General features: G+C 44.6%; 2 protein-coding genes across 2 annotated transcripts in view; one reads left to right on the plus strand and one right to left on the minus strand.

Moving 5' to 3' along the window:
• The window catches only part of LOC140721882 (uncharacterized), a 101,177-nt gene that overhangs the window by 14,801 nt on the left and 62,267 nt on the right, over positions 1-24,109 (minus strand). Inside the window, 1 exon segment of the mRNA XM_073036707.1 lies at positions 23,758-23,861. Within this exon segment, the coding sequence (XP_072892808.1) occupies positions 23,758-23,861 (104 nt within the window).
• Positions 11,842-19,215, plus strand: LOC140721864 (uncharacterized). The gene is made up of 2 exons (XM_073036691.1): positions 11,842-11,910; positions 15,470-19,215. The coding sequence occupies exon 2, from the start codon at positions 15,875-15,877 to the stop codon at positions 16,955-16,957; it is 1,083 nt and encodes a 360-aa protein (XP_072892792.1). The 5' UTR covers positions 11,842-11,910; positions 15,470-15,874; the 3' UTR covers positions 16,958-19,215.

Raw genomic sequence — 24,109 nt, forward strand, 5'->3', positions numbered from 1 at the left:
GCAACACCTCACATCCCGTGTGGGTGCCTCCAACCTGACGGCATTTGCATCGATTTTTCCAGCCTCTAGTAGTTTCCCACTTCTCTCCTTTCAGGGTTTCCTTTCGGGATCCCTTTTCACCCTTTCATTTCTGCTCAACTGCCTAGCTGATGGCCCTCTTCCTTCTCTTTCTCCCATGGTCCACTCTCTAATACTCACATATCAGAATCCTTCTTCACTCTACCTTTCTGCCTATCACCTCCTAGCTTCTCACTTCACCTTCCCTCCCCCACCACAGAAAATGCAGATCAGCTGATCTTCTACTCACTGAACTATTCACTGTAACACAAATTTTGACCGGAGTGCCCAGACTTTTGCATGCCACAGGTGGAGAGCACAGGATGTGATAGGGATGGGAGAGATGGATTGAGAGATAGGGAGAGAGAGTGAAGGGTAATGCATGGGGTGAGTGGTAAATTTAGAGGGTGAGAGAGGAGGAAGACAGTGTGGGATATGGGAGCCAGAAGGGAGAGTTGGAGAGTGAGGGGAAGAGGGTGGGACATAGGGAGAGAGTTGGAGGAGGTTACAGAGAGACAGAGGTAAGTCAGTGAGAGACAAGAGTTAGAGGGAGGAGAGAGGGTGAGATAGGGGGAGATGGAGAGGGGAAGACAGTGGGTGACTGAGATTGAGAGTGAGATGGCGGGTGATGGGGGACAGGGATTGTGGGATGGGAGAGAGAATGGAAGAGTCAGAGAAACAGACAGAACTGAAGGGGAGAGAGTGTGAGAGAAATGAAGAGAGAGGCATGAGAGAGTGAGGAGATAAAGAGAGACAGGAGAGAGAAGTATGATTTGTCGATAGAGGGGTGAAAGAGAAGGAGGGAGTGAGGAAAGTGGTGAAAGAGAGTACGACACTGGTCGAGTAAGGGTGTAACTGAGAGGGATAGAGAAGAGGGAAGGGGAGGGAGAGAGGCAGTGAGGAAGCAAGAGTTATTGAGAAGGGCGATGATAAGGAAGGGGGGAGTGAGAGGCGAGACGATGAGGGAGAGAGGGAGCAAGAAGGGAGGGCTGGAGTAGAGGGCCTATGATGAAGAGGGACTGTGAGGGAGGGAGTGGTGAGGAAGATGGGGTAAGTAGCTGGGGTGAGGGAGAAAGGCAGAGAGATGATGTGTCTGATTAGAATTGTTAGACTAACGATTTATTCAGTCCCCAGCTGCAGGGTCATCAATCATGTATGTTCACAAGTCACTGAACAAATCCACTGTGGGATTACAGATCCTTGCCGGGAGTTTTACCATGTATGACTCTGGTCTCCATATCCGACAGCAGGGAGTTTTACCGCAGACAGGAACCTACTGCAAATCGCCGTACAATGTCAACCCCAGCTGCTGCTGGTGTTTCTCCTGTTCAGGTGACGGTGGGGAAGGGGTTGATCTCAGGTTTGTGTAAATCGGGGGCCGGTTGCAGTGGGAAAGGGTCGGGACTGGGCCAGACAGCTGGAGGCTCCGGGATCTCCAGTCTTGCAGCCCTGGTTTTAGTTTTGGGCCTGAGTTGGGATTGTGAGATCAGACTGTTGTGGTTCCCCAAGCTGGGAGGGTGGATGTGAGTGAAGGGGACCTGTCTATGTGTTGGTGTGGGGTGAATGGTAAGAAGTGTATGGGGCCACTGGCGGGATGTAGGTTAGTTGGGGTACTGTGGGTTATTGTACATAACATGACCTGGGTGGATGGGAATGGGGTTATTTAAGTTTGTCAACGAGGGAGGATCTGGTCCACTGGATCAGACAGATCAGCTTGCGTGTCCTTTCAGGAGGCAACAATCCTCTCTTCATCTTAATTACTCTCTCATCTTCCTGTTAACATTGAGTTTGTTACAGAGCCCCAGAGTCTGCAAGCAGATGATTGGGAGGAAGCAGAGGGTTATGGTGAGAGCCTGTTTCTTGGACTCGAGTCCTGTGCTTAGTGACGATCCCTGGGGATACACCCATTGCTACTTGTCATCTATTTCAATAATATGGTTGAGAAAGTAGAGGATATGGGGAGAGAGTTTGCAGCAAGTTCAAACAATTACTTTTTTGAAAGACAGTCAGTATAAACCATCCCCTCTCTTTCCCTCTCCCCACTCAGAAATGACCAAAAGCTACTTCAGTAGATGCAAGATCTGGAATTGAGTAAACACTGTGAGGGAATGGGAGCGGTTTTAAAGGGCTGGGCTGCTGGAAACACATTTCCGGATATGGAGTGATTGCAACTGGGACTGACAGAGGCATAACTGGTTCTTCTGGGCACATTCAGTCTCACTCCAACTATTTCCTACCTTCCTTTTACAGGTATGTAATGTCTAAAGGACCAGAGTTTGAGTAAATGAGACTCACCAAACTTTCTCCTGACTGAATCACTGGAATCTCTGAGTCAGATGGGTTCTCTCCAGTTGATGCTCTCAGTCCTTGGGCTGGTTCCCTTGTTGCTGTTCCCTCATCTTCAGTTGTGGTTTGCTTCCAGTTGGGGTTTTCCTTCCAATAAATCTCTCACCGCAGGTCCAACTTTAACTTGAAAGATAATGAAGCACATTAACAATAAAAAGGAGAACCAAACATTTCTGTTTAATGTTACTAAGAACAAACCTCACTGAAATTTAAACGTTGAAAGCAAATATAATGATCTCAGTGAACAATCTTTTATTGCCCCTCACACGTCACAAAACGATATGGGATAAGAAGGAGCCATCATTCAGTCATGGTAAGACATAAGACACAGGAACTGAATGAGGTGATTCGATCCATCTGGTCTGCCCCACCACTCAACCATGGCTGATTTTCATTCCAACACCATATTCTTGCCTTCCTCCTGTAACCCTAAAGCTACTTAACAATCATGAATTTATTAATCTCTATCATTAATATACCCTCAACCAACCTCCGTGACAACAAATTCCACAGATCAGACATCGTTTGGCCAAATAGTTTTTCTCATCTCAGTTTTAAAGGGAAACATCTTTATTCTGAGCCTGTGCTGTCAGATCACAGATTCTCTGTCTAATGGAAACATCCTCTCCATGTCCACTGTATCCAGGCTTTTCAGCATTCGGTAGGTTTACTTAACTAAACATCCCTCCACCACCCCCACCGTCCCTCTGAACTCCATTGAGCACAGGTCCAGAACGATCAAATGCTACTCATACATAAAGCCGATCATTCCTGAGATTACTCTTGAGAACGTTGCTGACAACACATCACATGATTTTGCGTCACAAAGTGGAGGGCGGGGCAGATCTGCCCTCACGTGACCTGTTGGCGGGACTTCCATTTCAATTCTTTGGAAATAGACAGCCTGGGCTCCTGGTTTGGATCGCTCAATGCAGATTCAGTGAAGTCGACACATTTCTGAAGAGCCCAGATAACTGGGTACTAAATGAGTAATTGGCCCTCAGTTCGGGGCTCACGGCCAACATCGGATCTCCCCGCTCGGGATCGCTCTCAATTCTCACCGATGGGAAAGTGATAACTTCGGCCCGCAGACAGTGATCTCGACCCCCTTCGGCCCAATGGAGGCGATTATCCTTTACCGACGCTGCAGTCAATCCACATCTGCGCTGAGCGGAAAGGAAAACACAGTCCATACGGAGACAGTGAATATGCGGGTATAGATTGTTACATCATCCGGAGGGCCGGGCCTCGGAAACAGACGCGCAGATACTGCCCACCTGTGGTTAAATGGGAGGGGCAAATGGGATCACGTGACTTGTGGGTTCCTCCACCCCAGGCAGTGACTCCAGCTACCCCTACTCTGTTTCTCACCTTTAATGTATTGGACATTTTAACCCCCAGGAGAAATATATCCATCTGTCCACTCTATCTATTCCTCTCGTAATCTTGAATCTCCATCCAGTCACACCCCAGTCTGCGTCGCTCTGGAGTAAACAACACAAGTTTGTCCAACCTCTCATTATAGCTCATGCCCTCTAATCCAGGCAATATCCTGGTAACCCGCTTCTGCGCCCTCTCCAAAGCCCCGACATCCTTCCGAGAATGGGGGCGACCAGAACTGTATGAAATACTCCAGATGTGGCCTAACTAGTTTTATAAAGCTGTGTTACGAACTGTAACGTTTTAGAAACGAACCAGCAGCAATAGAGTTCACACTGGAGTCTGTTTTTGATGTAAAACCATTTCTTTATTAATATCTACTTACAGTAACAACAAAATAAAGGAAAGGTAACAGTGTTATGTGTGTATATGTGTAAATATAACCCCCAAACTATCGAGCCTGAGGGAACACAGCTTAGAGTCTTGAGATGGTAAAGTAGGAAAGTTCAGTAATCATGGGAATAAATGATGGGAGAGAGATATTTGTAATCCAGGGTGAAACGTAGAGAAAAGGCCGTTACATTAAAATAACCGTCGTCGAAGTTCTTATCCGTTGAATCCGTCCACTTACGAGTTATCAGCGAAAGTGACCTGTCACAGGAATACCGTCCACCAGGGGTTACCACACAACATACCCAGGCAAGGGTTAACACAAGCTATCCCCCAAGATATTCCACAATCCATTCCTGTGGATTATACGAAGTGACAGCCACACACATTCGTTGTGGTTCCGTGTACTGATGATCAACCCACTCTTGTGGGCAGAGGAGAGTTCCAAGCCTCAGCTGCGACAAACTGAAGCTATCAGCTTTTCCACTCTCTCTCTCTCTCTCTCTCTCTCTCTTTAGACTGACCGACTGCCTGTCTGCAGATCGCTCTCTCTCTCTCTCTCCCATGGTTAATCCACAGTTAGCGCTGTCAGCCTGTGACTGACGTCATAGTCCCGCCTCCTCACGCCGGCGCTCTTAAAGAAACAGTCACAGTACGACCGCAGGCTCGTAACAGCTGCAACACAACTTCCCGACTTTTGAACTCACTGCTTCAACTAATAAAGACAACCACGCTATTTGCCTTCTTAACCACCCGATCAATCTGTGCAGTCTCTTTCAGGGAGCGATGAACTTGGAGTCTGAGATCCCTCTGATCATCAACACTGTTCAGGGGTTTGCATTTAACAGTGTACTGTCTCGTACATTCGACCTACCGAGGTGCCAAGATGATCATCACTGATCAAATCTCACTGAGATTTCTCAGGTCCTGTTGAATTTATTGCCAAGTGCACAAGTACGGGAAGGTACAGGTACAGAGAAACATTGACTTGTGGCAGCATCACAGGCAAGTACATTCAGGTAACACACGGAACACCAATTATACGATTCTCTGTCAGTAACAATCTATAATCTATAAATATGTTCTATGCCATTAACAATATAGTAAATACATTGTGTCATGATCAATATTAAAATGTGCAATAACGGACTTGGAAATGTTGAATTTGGTCCCTGTCTCCATTCCTCCTGTAATCCACAATCAGCTCCTTTGTTTTTGACACAATGAGGGAGAGGTTGTTTTCTTGACACCACCGTGTCGGGGTGATGACTTCTTCTCTGTAAGTTGCCTCGTTATTATTTGAGATTAGGCCCATCAATGTAGTGTCATCAGCAAATTTAATTCACAGATTGGAGCTGTGGGTGGCGACACAAGTCATGGGTGCACGGAGAGTAAAGGAGGGGGCAAGGAGACAACCCTGTGGGGTATGTGTGCTGAGGGTCAGAGAGACAGAGGTGAGGGAGCCCACTCTTACCATCTGCCGGCGATCTGACAGGAATTCCACGATCCAGCTACACAAGACAGGGTGAAGGTCGAGGTCTCTGACCTTCTTATCGATACTTCACGCCTTCGTATGGCTACTGCTCTGCCCATAACTGCAAGGAACTGCAGAGAACTTTGGAGAACAGAGAACATCAGAGAAACAAGCCTCCCCTCCATGGACTCTTCCTACACTTCCCCTGCCTCGGAAAAGCAGGCCATGTACTCAAAGATCCTCACAACCTGGACATTCTTGCTGCAAACACGCTCCCCCATCGAGGAAGAGATACAAAAACCTTAAAGCGCGAACCACCCGGCTCAAGGACGGCTTCCTGTCTGCGGTTATAAGCCAAATGAATGATAAAATGGACTCGACCTCACAATGCAACTCGACGTGACCCTGCACCATATGTCTATCTGCACTGCACTTTCTCTGCAGCCATAATGCTTTGTTACAGTTATTGTTTTGTCGTATATCAACTCAATGTACTGTCGTAATGTATTGATCTGTGTGGATGGTACGTCGTGCAAGCTATTCACTGTAGCTCAGCACGTGATAAGAATAAACAAATTCCCCATTTCAATTGTGTGGAAACATTAGACAGACTGAGCTTCTGCTCTGTAACCTCAGAAGGAAACTTAACTGAACTGTTGCCATTTCTGAGGAATGCAAATAAATGGAAAAGGCTTCAACAGCCAGAAGTAAGATATGTTAAAGTGCCGGGGTTAGGACTCAATGTATTTAAGTAAACTACTTAAGAACTTTTTAAAAGCTATTTATTAATGCTTTTTGAGAGGGTGACTTTAGATGCATATCATATTTTTACTGAGTTAAGTATTGTATGTAATTAGTTTTGCTACAATAAGTGTATGGGACATTGGAAAAAATGTTGAATTTCCCCATGGGGATGAATAAAGTATCTATCTATCTATCTATCTATCTATCTATCTCGCATTACGATCTGCGGTAACTGGGATCAGGTGACCGGTTGTGTGTCTCCGATATCCGTATCAGAATCAGGTTTAATAGCACCGGCATATGTCATGAAATTTGTTGTCTCTGCGGCAGCAGTAGGTCCTAATTCATAAAACAATAGGTTTTAACAAATATGAATTCCAATAATATACAGATTAAATAGTTAAATTATATAAGTAGTGCAACATAAAAATTAAGACTGTACTAAACTCTTTTAATTGTGTGGAAATTCTGGAGCAAAGCTTAACTGAACTGTACACATTGATGAGAAGCTCAGAAAAATAGTAAAGGCTAAATTCTCATATGAATGGGTCAGGCATCCAGAAATATTGGCTGCACTTTGGCAGGGAGAAACAGTGGAATAGACTATAAGTCCATAAAATATTGGAGCAGAAGTTGGCCATTCGGCCCACCGAGTCTGCTCCATCATTCAATAATGGGCTGTTCCAATTCTTCCAGTCATCTCCACTCCCCTGACTTGATTCCATACCTTTTGATGCCCTGGCTAATCAAGAACATATCTATCTCTGCCTTAAATACACCCAATGACTTGGCTTCACAGCCACTCATGGCAACAAATTCCACAGATTTACCACCCACTGACTGAAGTAATTTATCCGCATCTCTATTCCAAATGGACGTCCTTCAGTTCAGAAGACATGCCCTCTTGTCCTAGTATCCCCTACCATTGGAAATTTACTTTGCCATATCTAATCTGTAAAGGCCTTTTAACATTCAGAATGTTTCTATGAGATCCCTATTATTTTCCTGAACTCCAGGGGACACAGCCCAAGAGCTGTCAGACCTTCCTCATATGGTAAACCTTTCATTGCTGGAATAATTCTAGTGAATCTTCTCTAGGGTGATAGGATAGATAGTAGATAAGATAGATAGGGTGGTGAAGAAGGCTTTTGGAACGCTGGCCTTTATAAATCAGAGCATTGAGTACAGAAGTTGGGATGTAATGTTAAAATTGTACAAGGCATTGGTAAGGCCAAATTTGGAATATTGTGTACAGTTCTGGTCACCGAATTATAGGAAAGATATCAATAAATTAGAGAGAGTGCAGAGACGATTTACTAGGATGTTACCTGGGTTTCAGCACTTAAGTTACAGAGAAAGGTTGAACAAGTTAGGTCTCTATTCATTGGAGCGTAGAAGGTTGAGGGGGGATTTGATCGAGGTATTTAAAATGTTGAGAGGGATAGATAGAGTTGACGTGAATAGGCTGTTTCCATTGAGAGTAGGGGAGATTCAAACGAGAGGACATGATTTGAGAGTTAGGGGGCAAAAGTTTAAGGGAAACACGAGGGGGTATTTCTTTACTCAGAGAGTGATAGCTGTGTGGAATGAGCTTCCTGTAGAAGTAGTAGAGGCCAGTTCAGTTGTGTCATTTAAGGTAAAATTGGATAGGTATATGGATAGGAAAGGAGTGGAGGGTTATGGGCTGAGTGCGGGTAGGTGGGACTAGGTGAGATTAAGAGTTCGGCACGGACTAGGAGGGCCGGAATGGCCTGTTTCCGTGCTGTGATTGTTATATGGTTATATAAACCCTCTCCAATGACAGTATATCATTTCTAAAATAAGGATCCCAAAACTGCAAACAATGGTCTGTGTGATCTCACGAGTGCCTTACAGAGCCGCACCTTCGCATCCCTGCTCTCAATTCAACCCATAGAAACTCTACACCTTCCAATCATATGTCATCTCCTTCCAATGATTTAATATTGTACACAGGGCCACACCACTTCCTGTGCCTACTCACCTCTCTTTCAGATACACCGTACATCGTTGGACTTTCAGCTCCCAATGGCAGCCACTCTTGGCAGCAAGTCTCACAGATAGCTACAGCGTCATGTTTGCCAATCTGTAGCTGGATTTCAAGATTGTCCATTTTATTCCTGATGCTGCGTGCATTCAAATACAACTCTCAGTCCAGCATTTGTTGCTTTCTGTTTTAGTTGCACCACGACTCTATTGCCCTGTAACTCATGCCATTGGTTTGGATTAAACTTTATCTCCTGCCTGTTCTTTCTCTAATCTCTGTTGCACGCTATATTTGATTTAGCCCAATCACTCTGGTTCCCATCCCTGTGCCAAATTCGTTTGAACCCTCACTAACAGCTTTATTCAATATGGCTGCTAGGATATTGCGCCCCTTTGTATTCAGGTGTAACCCGTCCATTTTGTACCGGTCGTACCTCCCCCGGAAGAGGCCCCAATGATCCAGGAATCTGAAGCCCTGCCCCCTACACAAGTCTCTCAGCCACACATTAATACACCTGATCATGATATTCTTTCAGCGCTAACACGTGGCGCAGGCAGCAATCCTGAGATTACTACCCCAGAGGCCCACAGGGGTCTGAGTTGGCAACATTTCTGTTTACGTTCTATGTCAATGCATCGGATGAAAGTATTGATGGCCCTATGGCCAAATTTACGAATGAAGTCGAATATTGAAAGGACTGGATAGAGAGGTTGTGGAGGGCTATAGTATCTGGTTATCACAATGCCATAAATACAATATAAATGTACAAGCGATAGGCTTGTTCCGCGGCGAGATTCTAAATTGGAGAATGTTGCTTTATTCACAAAATCCTCATAGCCCACTTTGACTGTGTACTGATCCCAGCAATGGTACCCGCTACTGCAGCCCCACAGTGCACTATGTCCTGATTGCAAATCTACGAAATTTCATGTGAACAGCCTCCCGTTCCCCAACTCCACTCTTTCTGCGTCAACAGCAGAATGGGACATCTCACATCTCGCCGCCTCCGCCAGGACATTAAACTGTCTCTGGGGTACTTCAAACGCTACCTCCTTCCAGTGTGAAAACGAGCCACTCATCCAGCCACACACCACCGGCAGTTTATCGATCTCAAATGAAAAAGCCTAATCACCTACTCCTGAGGTTCAATGCCATTGCTGACTCTGTTTACCACCGACAGATACCAGGATGGACATAATAATCTGAAAGTCTCTAGTCGCAGCCGTGTAAATAAAATGTGATTTCAGTAGGTGTGTCGCGCATGCTCAGAATGCGAAGGAGACAGACAAACTGAGCCAGGTCACAGACTAATGAAGAGAAGCAATGATCCATTTTGATACAGAGGGAAGCAGAGTTTAATATTGTGCCTGATGCCGGAACTGTGGCCAGTTAGAAGATGAAGTCTAGTTCCTACAAATTGTTTTGAGCTGTGTCAGTGTTTTTATCGTAAGGCACCATGGAGACTAAAATTATCTGAGTTGAAATGATGCCCTTCACCCACTGACGTGGTCTGTAAACTTTAAACAGTGTAGAAAAATCAAAGGATTTGTGATTGGAAATCACAAACACAACCAGAATTTTTTCTTACTCTCAATAATTTCTCCTTTGGCTCTTCCCACTTCCTCCAAACCAAAGGCGTAGCCATGGGCACCGGCATGGGTCCCAGTTATGCCTACCTTTTTGTTGGCTTTGTGAAACAGTTCATTTTCCAAGCCTATATGGTTATCCGTCCCCCTCTTTTCCTTCGCTACATAGACGACTGCATTGGCGCAGCCTTCTGCACGCATGCTCAGCTCGTTGACTTCACTAACCTTGCCTCCAATTTTCACCCTGCCCTCAAATTTACCTGGTCCATTTCTGACACCTCCCTCCCCTTTCTTGATCTTTTTGTCTCCATCTCTGGAGACGGCTTATCTACTGATATCTACTATAAGCCTACAGACTCTCACAGCTACCTGGACTGTAGCTTCCCATCTTCCGACCCCGTCTCTTACAAAAGTGCTATCCCCTTCTAACAACTCCTCCGTCTCCGCCGCATCTGCTCTCAGGATGAGGCTTTTCGTTCCAGGACGAAGGAGATGTCTTCCTTTTTTAAACAAAGGGGCTTCCCTTCCTCCACCATCAACTATCAAGCTTGGGAAACAATGCTTAAAGTCTTAAGATGGTAAAGTAGAAAAGTTCAGTGATCCACGGAATAAGCGAGTGAGAGGAGAGATTTGTAAATCCACACGAACATGTAGAGAGAAGGCAGTTACGAAGAATTCCACACACATTCCACGCTGGGTAAACGAAATAACTGTCGCCGAAGATCTTATCCGTTGATTCGTTCCGAAATCCACTTCGAAATATCGCCAGGTGACAGTGACAGGAACGTCATCTTCAAGTGGTTACCACAGAACACCCCGATTCCAGGTAATGGCCAACAGAAGTGATACGACGGGATACTCCAACAAATCCACACGTATGGATGATACGAAGTGACAGTCACACATCCGTTGTGCACTGCGTGCCGATGATCAACCCGACCTTCTGAGCATGGAAGAGCTCCAACCCATAGCAGTGACAAGCTGAAGTTCCAACAGTCTCAGTCTCTCTCTCTCTCTCTCTCTCTCTCAGGCTTCCTCAGCTTGTCTCTGACGTCATAGACCCGCCTCTCACAGTGAACGAACCTCAAACAACACACACAAAATGCTGGTGGAGCACAGCAGGCCAGGCAGCATCTATAGGGAGAAGCACTGTCGACGTTTCGGGCCAAGACCCTTCGTCAGGACTCTGATCAGCCTCTGTCTTCAAACGAGCCTGCGGTCTTGTAACACAATGCACCTCTAAAGTCTGACAGAAGACGAGCTACGATGGAGCAGAGTCAGAAACCAAAGAGTTGCCAGACTGAGTCAGGGCTTTGGGGCTCCAGAGAGAGATGGGGTCTGGAGTTTACGAGGAGGAGGAGGAATCAGACCAGCAGGATGTGGCTAGAAATGAAAGATTAGAAACATTTGGAAACCGGTTGACCGAAAAAAGCGTGGTTAATTTCTGCAAAATACTGGTGGAAATCAACAGATCAGGCAGCAAATGTGGAGAGGAATAAATGGACAACGTTTAGGCCGACTCACTTCAGCATGCCGGGTCTGTGTACTCCTCTGCTTAGTTGCTGCCTGAACTGCAAGGTTCCTCCAGCATTTTGTGTGTATGCGTCTCTGTATTTCCAGCAACTGCAGAATCTCTTGTCTGCATTTCTGCATTTGTAAGAGGATTTTACTTTGCCATTAGATACACATTGATATTGATTATCTTCTTATGGGAGCCGCTTTCTGCATTAAAACAGCTGCTGAGTTTTCTACACACACAGAAAAAAAACTGAGGTATGGACATTGAACCAGTACATGCAGAAACTTTTAACTGCAGCGTGATTACCCGTGAAGCACCGATCAAATGCGCAGGCGTCAGGGCTACAGCGGTCTCCGGATATCACGCATGCGCGCAGTGCACAAAAAGCCTCGGAAAATGTCGGAAGCAGGTAAGAGCGATTCTCCGTGATTTAATCTTAAATTCCGACCTCGGGACATTTGCTGTGAGTTCCGCAATCCCGGAACAGTCCTGCCCTCTTCCATCTCTCCAGCTGCCGGGGAGCTTCCGGCTGATTAGGGAATGGGAGCCGATGGATCTGTCAGACAGAGCTGAGTTCCAGCTATCTGAATGCAAGGATTGGGAACTCGGAGAAAGGGAACAAAATCGATTCCATCACCAGTTGAGAAAATCACCTTTGTTCTACCTGCAATTACAAACACTTATCCACTTGGCGCGTGGCTAAGTGATCTGAAGGTCACTAGTTCAACCCTCAGCTGAGGCAGCACGTTGTGTCCTTGAGCAATGCACTTAACAACACATTGCTCTGCGACGACACCGGTGCCAAGCTGTATGGGTCCTAATACCCTTCCCTTGGACAACATCGGGGGCGTGGAGAGGGGAGACTTGCAGCATGGGCAGCTGCTGGTCTCCCATACAACCCTGCCCAGGCCTGCACCCTGGAAACCTTCCAAGGCACAAATCCATGGTCTCATGAGACTAGCGGATGCCTATATAATCAAAAACAAGAGAAAATCTGCAGATGCTGGAAATCAAAGCAACACACACAAAATGCCAGAGGAACTCAGCATTAGTACTCTTTTACATAGATTTTGCCTGGCCTGCTGAGTTCCTCCAGCATTTTGTGTGTGTTGCTTGTTCTATTTCCTCTTGCTCTAGACTTTTCTACCAGTGAGAACATGTTTTGTCCCCTTTTCTCTTGGTACATAATGATATCAAACTCCTTTGCCCTGGGCATCATGTAGCTTTCACATCACAAATGTGCCAGACTCCAGTCAGTCAGACCCTTCCCTTCACATTCATTGGCATTTCCATCAATGAATTCACCACCATCTATCACCTGGGGGAGGGTTCAGAGGGAATATTTATGTACAATACAAAAACTGGTGTTACCTGCATGTATTGTAGTGATGCAAAAGTTGCTGGAAAATTTGCATGTGGGAAGAAGTGGAGTGATATTTGGAAATTTGACTGTTTAAAGCATTGCTTAGCAAGCAAATCACATATGGATGGTGTCCAAATGCTCTGACGAGAAAATCCTTAATTATCCACTATAGGCCTGCTACATAGGTTGTGTGAGAGTGCAGATGAACTCGATCAAACCCAGAGGAGATAGAAGTTCCAGGTTGCAGGACACGGGAAACTGGGTGAAAGTCAGGAAGGGGAACAATGTTAAATAGCCATCGTAGAGTACTTTTGCGGCCATCCTCCACAACAATAGATGGACCACTTTAGAAAGTGTTGGAGGGAATTAGCTGTCAGTGGAATGTCAAAGTGGTGATACATGATTTGTTAGTGAGGGGAACAGGACTAGAAGGGGACTAATAGCCTAGGGGTGAGGCTTGCTACTGCTAGTGGGGGGGGGGGGGGTTAGAGGTTAAACTAAAGTTTCAAGGGGTATGGTTCAGAATGCCAGAACAGATACTGGAGAGGGTGAATTGAATTGATTTTCTTACTTATATCCTTCATATACACGAGGAGTACAAATCTTTATGTTGCATCTCCATCTAAATGTGCAATGTCCAATTTATAGTAATTTACAATAAATTGTATGTACAACAGCACAGTCAATATTACACAGAAATACAATTCTTTCAGCATTGAATTAAAGTCTGGTAGACTGGTGGAAGAAGCTGTCCCAGAGAGTTTGTTTTGACACCGGACAGATGTTGTTCAGACCTCAGACAAAGTCATCAATCAAGAGGTTAAGCATGGTGTGAAGACTGTCCTGAGCTGTGTATCTCACAATGCAAGAATTATCATAGGAAAGCCAGATGAGCTCAGGACAGGGAATTATGATATTGTAGCTATTACCAGGACTTGGTTGCACCCAACAGTCTGAGGGATTGAGAGGAACAAATTTGTAGTGAAATCACCGACTATGCCAAGAAACAAAGGTTGATTGAGTAAGTCATTTTAACTTTCCAAATATTGACTGAGACTCCCATAATGTAAAAGGACTAAATGGGGTAGAGTTTATCAAATATGCCCTTAATCAGCACATAGAATTCCAGACATAGAAGTATGCAAAAAGCTATTAGGAAATGATCCAGGGCTAGTGACAGAAATTAGTGTATGAGAACACTTTGTATCTAGTGATCATAAGGCCATGAGGTTCCAAGTAAATATGGAAAAAGAGAGGTCTGGACCATGGGTTGAGATTCGAAGTTGGAGAAAGGTCAATTTTGATGGTATCAGAAAGGATCTGACAAGTGTGGCTTGGGACAGGCTGTTTTCTGGCAAAGGAGTACTTGGTAAGTGGCAGTTGTTCAGGTGAAGTTTTGGGAATGTAGAGTGTGTATGTGCTTGTTGAAATAAATGTTGAAGTGTAATTGGTGCAGGCAACATTGGTTTCCAAGAGATATGTTGTTCCTCTAAATGCCTCGGACTGTTGGGTGCTACCAAGACTCATTGATGACTATAATATCATAATTTCATGTCCTCAGTTCATTTGACTTATTTTTTAGTCGTCTTCTGTTGGTTTCTAAAAGCTTCCCAATAGTTTTTGCTCTTTTGTTTGCCCTCTCGTTGGCTTTTATGTTGGCTTTGGCTTCTTATTTTAGCCACTGTTGTGTCATCCTGCATTTCCAATGCTTCCACTTCTTTGGGATGTATCGATCACTCAGTTCCTGCATTGCTCCCAGAAACTCCAGCCATTGCTGATCCAATGTCAGTCCTAACTTTTCCCTTCCAAACAAGTTTGGCCAGCTTCTCTGTCATAGAATCATGGAGTTCAGTTTGAAAACAGGCTATTTGGCCCATTGTGCCAATGCTGAAAAAAGAATTAAGCTGCCTTATGCAACTACCTGCACCGGGACCATCACGCTCCATACCCCTACCATCCAGGCTCCCATCCAAACTTCTTTTAAATGGTGAAATTAAGCTCATTTTCACCACTTGTGCTGGCATCTCATACCACTCTCTCATGACCATTTCAGTAAAGAGCTTTTCCAAATGTTCCCATTAAATTTTCACCTTCCCTCTTACCCATGATCCTCTGGTTCTCATCCCACCCAACCTCAGTGGAAAACCTGCTTGCATTTACCCTCATACCCTCATAATTTTGTATACTTCCAACAAATCCTCAAAACAATGTATAATTTCCTTGTTTATGTTTAGAGTTTTTTTTAGGTGTATAAGCTGTTGAGGGGCATTGATCATGTGGATAGCCAGAGTATTATTCACAGAGTGTTTCAGTTACTGTGGGGCCAGGCACCCATGCAGCTCAGTAGGAACAGGGAATACCAATGGACAGAGACAAACTGAGCCAGGTCACATATTGGGGATGGCAGAAATGCCCCATTCTTACAGAGACAGGAAGAGCATCAGAGATACCAGCATTGTGCCAAGTTAGAAGATGACTTCTCACTGCAACTTGGGTTGAAACTCACTGTAACAGTGTGATGCCAGATCACACCTTAGCAAATCAAGTGATCTTATCTGAAATGTTGTCCGACACCCATTGATGGATTTTATAAATCTTTTTACAGGTTAAAAATGAAAAGGAATTTGTCTGCAGGAATCTTGAACACAACACACCAGTTTTGCTGTCTCTGTCCGGATATTTAAGAAGTGGAGCAAGGGATTCAATCGATCATCCTTCCTACTCAGCCTATGTGGAGCGATATACTCCATCATCTGACCGACTGACATACCAGTCATTTTACACAGGGGGAACCCGTTCATCTGCTCAGACAGTGTGGAGGGATTCACTTGGTCATCTCAACTGAAGGCACATCAGCGAGTTTACACTGGGCAAAGCTATTCAGCTATTCTGTGTGTGAGAAGGGATTCAGTCGGTCATCCCACCTGTGGACACACCAGTCAGTTCACACTGCACAGAGGCTGGTCACCTGCTGAATTTGTGGGGAAGGATTCACTTAGTCATCTGACTAATGGCTCACCAGCGAGTTCACACAGTGGAGCGGCCGTACACCTGCTCAGAATGTGGGAAGGGATTCATTCGGTCATCTAAACTGATGGTACATCAGCGAGTTCACACTGGGGAGAGGCCATTCACCTGCTTGGACTGTGGGAAGGGATTCACTCAGTCATCTAAACTGAAGGTACATCAGCGAGTTCACACTGGAGAGTGGCCGTTCACCTGCTCAGACTGTGGGAAGGGATTCACTCAGTCATCTAAACTGAAGGTACATCAGCGAGTTCACACTGGGGAGAGGCCGTTCACCTGCTCGGACTGTGGGAAGGGATTCACTCAGTCATCTAAACTGAAGGTACATCAGCGAGTTCACACTGGGGAGAGGCCGTTCACCTGCTCGGACTGTGGGAAGGGATTCACTTGCTCATCCCAACTGAAGGTACATCAGAGAGGTCACACAGGTGAGAGGCCGTTCACCTGCTCCGTCTGTGGGAAAGGATTCACTCGGTCATCCGAACTACTGGTACACCAGCGAGTTCACACTGGGGAGAGGCCGTTCACCTGCTCAGATTGTGGGAAGGGATTTACTTGGTCATCCGAACTATTGGTACATCTGCGAGTTCACACCGGGGAGTGGCCTTTCACCTGCTTGGACTGTGGGAAAGGATTCACTTGCTCATCCCAACTGAAGGTACATCGACCAGTTCACACCGTGGAGAGACCATTCACCTGCTTGGACTGTGGGAAAGGGTTCAATTGCTCGGACTGTGGGAAAGGATTCACTTGCTCATTTAAACTGAAGGTACGTCAGCGAGTTCACACTGGAGAGAGGCCATTCACCTGCTTGGACTGTGGGAAGGGATTCACTTGCTCATCCCAACTGAAGGTACATCAGAGAGGTCACACTGGGGAGAGGCCGTTCACCTGCTCAGACTGTGGGAAGGGATTCACTTTGTCATCGCAGCTACTGAGGCACCAGTCAGTTCACACTGGGGAGAGGCCTTTCACCTGCTCAGACTGTGGGAAGGGATTCACTTGCTCATCGAAACTGAAGTTACATCAGCGAGTTCACACTGGGGAGAGGCCGTTCATATGCTGAGACTGTGGGAAAGGATTCAGTCAGTCATTTTAACTATGGAGACACCTGCAATTTCACACTGGGTAGATGCCGATCACCAGCTCAGACTTTCGGAAGAGATTCTTTCAGTCAAATCAACCAAATGTGCATCATTGAGTTCACACTGGTGAGAGGCCGTTCACCTGCTGTGAATGTGGGAAGCAATTTACTCAGTCATTAAACCTCATGTAACTCTTGCTTTGGCTAGCAGATTTATATAGGGGGTGATAGACCCCTGGCCCAGCCAAATATAAGAAATCTCGTTTGGGTGGTTGCTATGTGATGACCCCTGTTACAAATCAGTACCCCAAAATAACAAATGGTACACAATATGTGATTAAACAATTGAGCTTTATAATTCTTACTTTGACTATATAGTTAGTGAAATAAACCAAAAGAAAAGAAAAAGGGCTCACTCTCACCATTCGAGTTTTCTCATCTCTCCCCATCAAAAGACCATGAAAATCTCTCTTTCAGACTCACAAGAAAAAACATTGCTGTCATTGGATAGCCTTGCACTCCAAACCCTTTTATCGCTCGTTGTAACCTAAGCAATGCTGCTACATATAAACCTTTACCTCAGCAGTGAAAAATTACATAGAGGCCATTACTTTAGCAGTGAAACATTACAGAGAGGCCATTACATTAGCAGTGAAACCTTGCAGCATGTTACACTTGTGACACACTACCGGGTTCACACTGGGGAGAAAGTTTCAATGAGCTGCATGCTGGATATTTGTCCGTCACCGTTGCTGAATGCAATTTCAAGAGTGACTGTTGGTGCTGAACTCTGCAATTATTGCTGCTGCTCACCACACCCAGTTCTGCACCCTGGTCACTGGGCATGGGAGGAGTTTCTTCTGCTGTACATTCACTTTTAATGGGACTGGAGTTTAATGTTCTGGATCTGAGACAAATAAATCAGTTTATTTTAAACTCTGTCTCCAGTACTTAGTGAATTTATAACACACCTAGTGTGAGTCAACTCCGGCCGGCTGGACACTGCCAGGGATTCTGTTCCACGACAGTCCTTTTAAATCCTCCCTTGTTGTTCCCCTCTCACTCTCCCTGTTGTGATGGGTTCCAAGCAGTCACCACTCTGTCGGTGAAGAGGTTTCCCTTGAATTTTCTGCAGACTGAAGAAGTCGAGCTGATTGCAGTTCTGTCTGAGATGTCCCTCGGCCCTCTAATTTCTGGACTAAGGAAGAATGCCATTCATAGTTAATCTCCTTATTCAGGGCTCATTTCCACATTATGTGTAATTTTCCCTGCTTCTTAAGATAACACCACTGTCCTCCAAAGACTGAAAGCAGAATGGGAAACAAAGCAGGGTCAGAAGCCAGAGGCGGGTCTGCACAGGGCAGAGTTTGGGGCTCTGGATGATGGTTGGTGTAAGAATGTATGACCAGGAGAAGGGATTCAGCAGGGCATGGCAACGAATGATATAGTAGCAACATTTGGAAGCTGTTGACAGAGAAAATCTTTTGGTTGTCTGATAATACAAACAATAGCTGTGGTGAGGTGCTTCACTGGACAAGGAACTTTTTTGTGTTGGGAATGGTTTTAACTATTGAGGGAGTTGTTCCTGCTTATTTATCCTGTAATATTATATCCGGATAATTATTATGGATTGTCCTATCTGACATAATGTATTGATTATCATATAATTTGTTAGATTTTAACTCTAAAACTGGATCAGGCTTGAATTTATGGTGCCTTGATGAAGTGATGGAGGTCATTCATGAGTTTGTATTTTAAAGCAAGATGTTGGTGAATGATATTTAGAACTTCGTTGTACCTGCACAAGTGATCAGATTGAGTTCAACTACTGCAGAATCCTGGAATGTGTTGGATTGTGTCTTGTTTCTCTTGGCATTTTCTGCACTTACTGCTTTGTTTTTTATTTGTATTTCATGTATTTTTGATTTTTTTTTTCATTTTGTTAACCACGTCCTGTATTTCTGCAAGGAACCCCTCTGTTTGTGGGAAGAAGTCTCGAACTCTCAGTGGAGTGCTCGATGCTTCTTTGTCAACATCTCATCTGCTCAGATTGTTGGGATGTCTCCCATGGAGGTCATACTCATTCCACTGGTTAATGCTTTCTTCCATAGTGGTGATTCATTTTTCTGAGTTGGTCTTTCATTTAAGTTTTCTGGTCTGTATTGCTTATCACGATTGCATATACACACATGGAGTGCTGAATCCTGTTCATTTTTGATGAAAATATATACTTAGTTTTATCTGACTGTTGTGTGATTTTTTATCATGTGTGTTATATCTCTTCCTCGTTCTGTCCAAGCTAATGTTAATCTAAGTGGGTTTGGGTGTAAATAGTCTTTTCTAAAGTTTTCTAAAGTTCTTATTTATCTTTGTAAATTCTACTGATTGAAATGGGACCAAGATATCTTTATAAAAAATAATTCAATGTCAGTGTTGATGGAAGTGTTTATTGCCTTTGTTGTGTTTGTTAACTATTGAGCTCTGACAGGTTTTTTTAAAGCCTTGAACTAAATTTTTCAAAGGTTTTCCCTATTTTGCACTACTTCCTATTTTCTTTGCTTCTTGATATTCCAGATACGTGGGTATCAAGAGTCCCGATAAAGGGTCTTGGCCCAAAAATTTGATTCCCATCCTTAGATGCTGCCTGACATGCTGAGCCCCTCCAGCACTTTGTGTGTATTACTCTAGATTTCTAGCATCTTCAGGTCCTCCTGTTTCCCAGATACTTACATGTTTCTTGAAAGGACAAGCCAGGAACAAGCTGGCCATGGGGTTGCATGGCCCTGTTGTTAAAATATTCAATAAAATCATTAGAAAGAGATGGCATAGTGTTGGGAGTTGTAGAATCTGTGGGTAGAATTAAGAAACAGCAAATGTAAAAAAAAAATCCCTGATGGGAATTGTATAGAGACCTCCAAACAGTAGTAAGTATGTGGTCCACAAATCAGAATGGGAGATAGAAAATGCCTGTCAAAAGGGCAATATTTATGGGGGATTGTCATGTAGGTGATTTGGAAAATTAGGATGGGGTAGGTCTCAGGAGGAAGAGCTCCTAGAATGCCTACGAGATGCTTTTTGGAGCAGCTCGTGGTTGAGGCCACTTGGGGATCAGCTATTCTGGATTGGGTGTTGTAATGAACTGGAATTAATTAGGTCACTCAGGTTCAAAGAACCCTTAGGGGCAAGTGATCTTAATGTGATCAAATTCACCCCGACATTAGAGAAGGAGAAGCTAAAGTCAGATGTGGAATACAGAGAATTAGAGAGGCATGAGAGAAAAATTGGTCAAAATTGATTTGAAAAGAACACAGGCAAGGTTGAAAACAGAGCAGCATTGGCTGGAATTTCTGGAAGCAATTCGGAAGGCACAGGATATACACATTACAAAGAGGAAGTAGTATTCTAAAGGTAAGGTGACAAAACCGTGGCTGATAAGAGAAACCAAAGACAACATAAAAACCAAAGAGATGGCTTAGAGCAAAAATTACTAGGAAGCTAGATGATTGGGAAGCTTTTAAGAACAAACAGAATGCAACTAAAATAATTAAGAAGGAAAAGATGGAATACATAGATGAGCTAGCCAGCAATATTAAAGAGGATACCAATTTTTTCTTCAGGTACATATAGTGTAAACGAGAGGCTGAAGTGGATATCAGACCTGGGAAAAATGATGCTGGAGAGGTAGTAATGGGGTGGGTGCGGAAGGTGATGGCTGATGAACTGAATAAGTATTGTGCATCACTCTTATCTGTCGAAGACACTTGCAGGAATATGGAAGTCCCAATTGTTAGTGGTCAGAATGTTTAAAGTTATGTTACCCGGGAGAAGGTTCTTGGGAAACAGATAGTCTGAAGGTAAATAGGTCACCTGGATCAGGTGGTACACCAACCGGAGATGGCTGAAGAGATATGAAGACATTAGCAATGATCTTTCGAGAATCGTTAAGGAAATTTTCAGAAGTTTTCTGATGACTCTGCCATAGTTGGATGCATCAGCAAGGGAGATGAGGCTGAGTACAGGGCTACAGTGGGAAACTTTGTCACATGGTGTGAGCAGAATCATCTGCAGCTTAATGTGAAAAAGACTAAGGAGCTGGCGGTGGACCTGAGGAGGGCTAAGGCACCGGTGACCCGTTTCCATCCAAGGGGTCAGTGTGGACCTGGGGATATGAATTGAAAATAAACTGGACTGATCAAAGAACACTGAGGCTGTCTACAAGAAGGGTCAGAGCCGTCTCTATATCATGAGGAGACTGAGGTCCTTTAACATCTGCTGGACGATGCTGAGGATGTTCTACGAGTCTGTAGTGGCCAGTGCTATCATGTTTGCTGTTGTGTGCTGGGGCAGCAGGCTGAGGGTAGCAGACACCAACAAAATCAACAAACTCATTCGTAAGGCCAGTGATGTTGTGGAGGTGGAACTGGACACTCTGACGGTGGTATCTGAAAGGAGGATGCTGTCCAAGTTGCATGCCATCTTGGACAATGACTCCCATCCACTCCATAATGTACCGGTTAGGCACAGGAGTACATTCAGCCAGAGACTCATTCCACCGAGATGTAACACTGAGCGTCATAGGAAGTCATTCCTGCCTGTGGCCATCAAACTTTACAACTCCTCCCTCGGAGGGTCAGACACCCTGAGCCAATGGGCTGGTCCTGGACTAATTTCCACTTTGCATAATTTACTTACTATTATTTAATTATTTATGGTTTTATATTGATATATCTCTACACTATTCTTGTTGGTGTGACTGTAACGAAACCCAATTTCCCTTGGGATCAATAAAGTATGCCTGTCTGTCTGTCATTATATCCCAAGAAGTTTCTTCCTTCACTGCTCCCCCTCTCTCAGTTTTTGCCCATTCTTCAAATTTGTCTGTCCTGCTGCAGTCGCATTGCTTCCCCAGCAGTAATAACGCCTCCACCTATCTTTGAATCACCCGCAAACCTTGCCACAAAGCCAGCAATTCCATTATCCAAATCATTGACAAATAATGTGAAAAGCAGCGGACCGATTACTGCCCCATGAAGACCACTAGTCACTGCTAGCCTATCAGAAAAGGCTCCTTTAATTCCCACTCGCTCCCTCTTGCTGTCAGCCATTCTTCCTATCCATGCCAGTATATCTACTGATTTTTAGCCTGTTAAACAGTCTCATGTGTGACACCTTATCAGATGCCTTCTGAAAACCCAAGTAAATGATATCCACTGCCTCTCGGTTGTCCATCATGCTTATGACTTCCTCGAAGAACTCTAACAGATTTGTCAGGCAAGATTTCCCTGTACAGAAGCTATGCTGGCTTTGACTTATTTTATCATTAGTCTCCGAGTACCCCAAAACCTCATCTCTAATAATAGACTCAAACACTTCCCCAGCATGAGGTGAGGCTAACTGGACTATGATTTGCTTTCCTTTGCCTTCCTCCCTTCTCAAATAGTCGATTGTCATTTGCAATCTTCCTGTTCTCCGGGACCATGCCAGAAGCAAGTGATTCTTGGCAGGTCATGACCAGTGCTGGGTAAATCTACTCTGCACCCTTTCTATCATGTCCACATCCTTCCTGTAGTGAGGCAACCAGAATTTAGCAAATTACTCCAAGTGGGGTCTGACCAGGGCACTGTATACCTGCAACATTTCCAATCGGCGCTGAAACTAAATCCCACGGAAGGCCAATGCACCGTATGCCTTCTTAATCACAGAGTCAACCTGCATAGCAGCTTTGAGTGTCCAATGGACTCGGACCCCCAAGATTCCTCTGATCCTCCACATTGCCATGAGTCCTACCATTATTGCTATATTCTGCCATCATATTTGACCTACCAAAATGAACCACCTCACACTTTTCTGGGCTGAACTCCATTTGCCACTTCTCAGCCCAGTTTTGCAGCCTATCAATATCCCGCTGTAACCTTTGACAGCCATCCACACTATCCAGAACATCCCCAACTTTTGTGTTACCAGCAAATTTACTAACCTATCCCTCCACTTCCTCATCCATGTTATTTATAAACATCACGAAGAGTTGGGGTCCGAGAGCAGATCCCTGAGGTGCTCCACTGGTGACCGACCTCCATGCAGAATATGACCCAACTGCAACCACTCTTTGCCTTCTGTGGGGAAACCACTTCTGGATCCAGAAAGCAATGTCCTCTTGGATCCCATGCCTGCTTACATTCTCAATAAACCTTGTTAAAGATCATCTGAAAATCCAAGCCAAAAACATCCGTTGCTTCTGCTTTATCTATCTTGCCTGTTATTTCCTCAAAGTATTCCAAGTGATTTGTCAGACACTATTTTCTCTAAAGGAATCCTGCTGACTTTGGCCTATTTCTTCATGCATCCCCAATTACAGTACCCCAAAACACTCACCCTTAATACACTCTAACGTCTTCCTGACCACTGAGGTCAGACTAACTGTCCTACAATTTTCTTTCTTCTGCCCTCCCTCACTTCTTAAAGAGTGGAGTGATATTTGCAACTTTCCAGTTTGCCAGAACCGTTCCAAAATCTAGTGATTCGTGATAGATCATTACTCATTACTTTAAGAGAAAACTTAGGGGGAGCTTCTTCATTCAGGGTCGGGGAGAGTGTGCAGCGAGCTGCCAGAGCAAGTGGCAGGGACGATTTCAACCTTTAAGAGAAGTTTGCTTATGTTCATGGATGAGAAGTATATGGAGGGCTATGGTCCAGGTGGAAGTTGTTGGAACTCGGCAGATTAATGCTTTAGGATGGACAAGATTTTTCTGTGCTGTAGTATTCTATGACTATAATGCCTTCACAATCTCTTCAGCTGCCTCTTTCCGCACCCTGGTGTGTTCACTTTCAGGCTTTTCAGCTTCCAAAACACGTTCTCTCCTTTGTAAAAACAGTGGGTGGCTTCCATCTGCAGGAGAATTGGGAAAGTCAGATTGGTGTAAGATCACAAGAGAGGGAATGTATTGAATGCTTAAGAAAATGGATTTTTAGAGCAGCTGATGGTTGAGCCTACTCGGGGAACTGCCATCTTATATTGGGTGTCGTGCAATAACTCAGATCTTATTAGGGAGGTTAATGTAAAGGAACCATCAGAAGGCAGTGATCATAATGATTGAATTCCTACTGCAGTTTGTGAGGGAGAAACATAGGTCACAT

The sequence above is a fragment of the Hemitrygon akajei genome, unplaced genomic scaffold (genome assembly GCF_048418815.1).
Source record: "Hemitrygon akajei unplaced genomic scaffold, sHemAka1.3 Scf000063, whole genome shotgun sequence".
NCBI lineage: Eukaryota > Metazoa > Chordata > Chondrichthyes > Myliobatiformes > Dasyatidae > Hemitrygon > Hemitrygon akajei.

What these genes read in the sequence shown, in the direction of transcription:
- LOC140721864 (XM_073036691.1), top strand. Translation starts at nt 15,875, where the DNA reads ATGGCTCACCAGCGAGTTCACACAGTGGAGCGGCCGTACACCTGCTCA.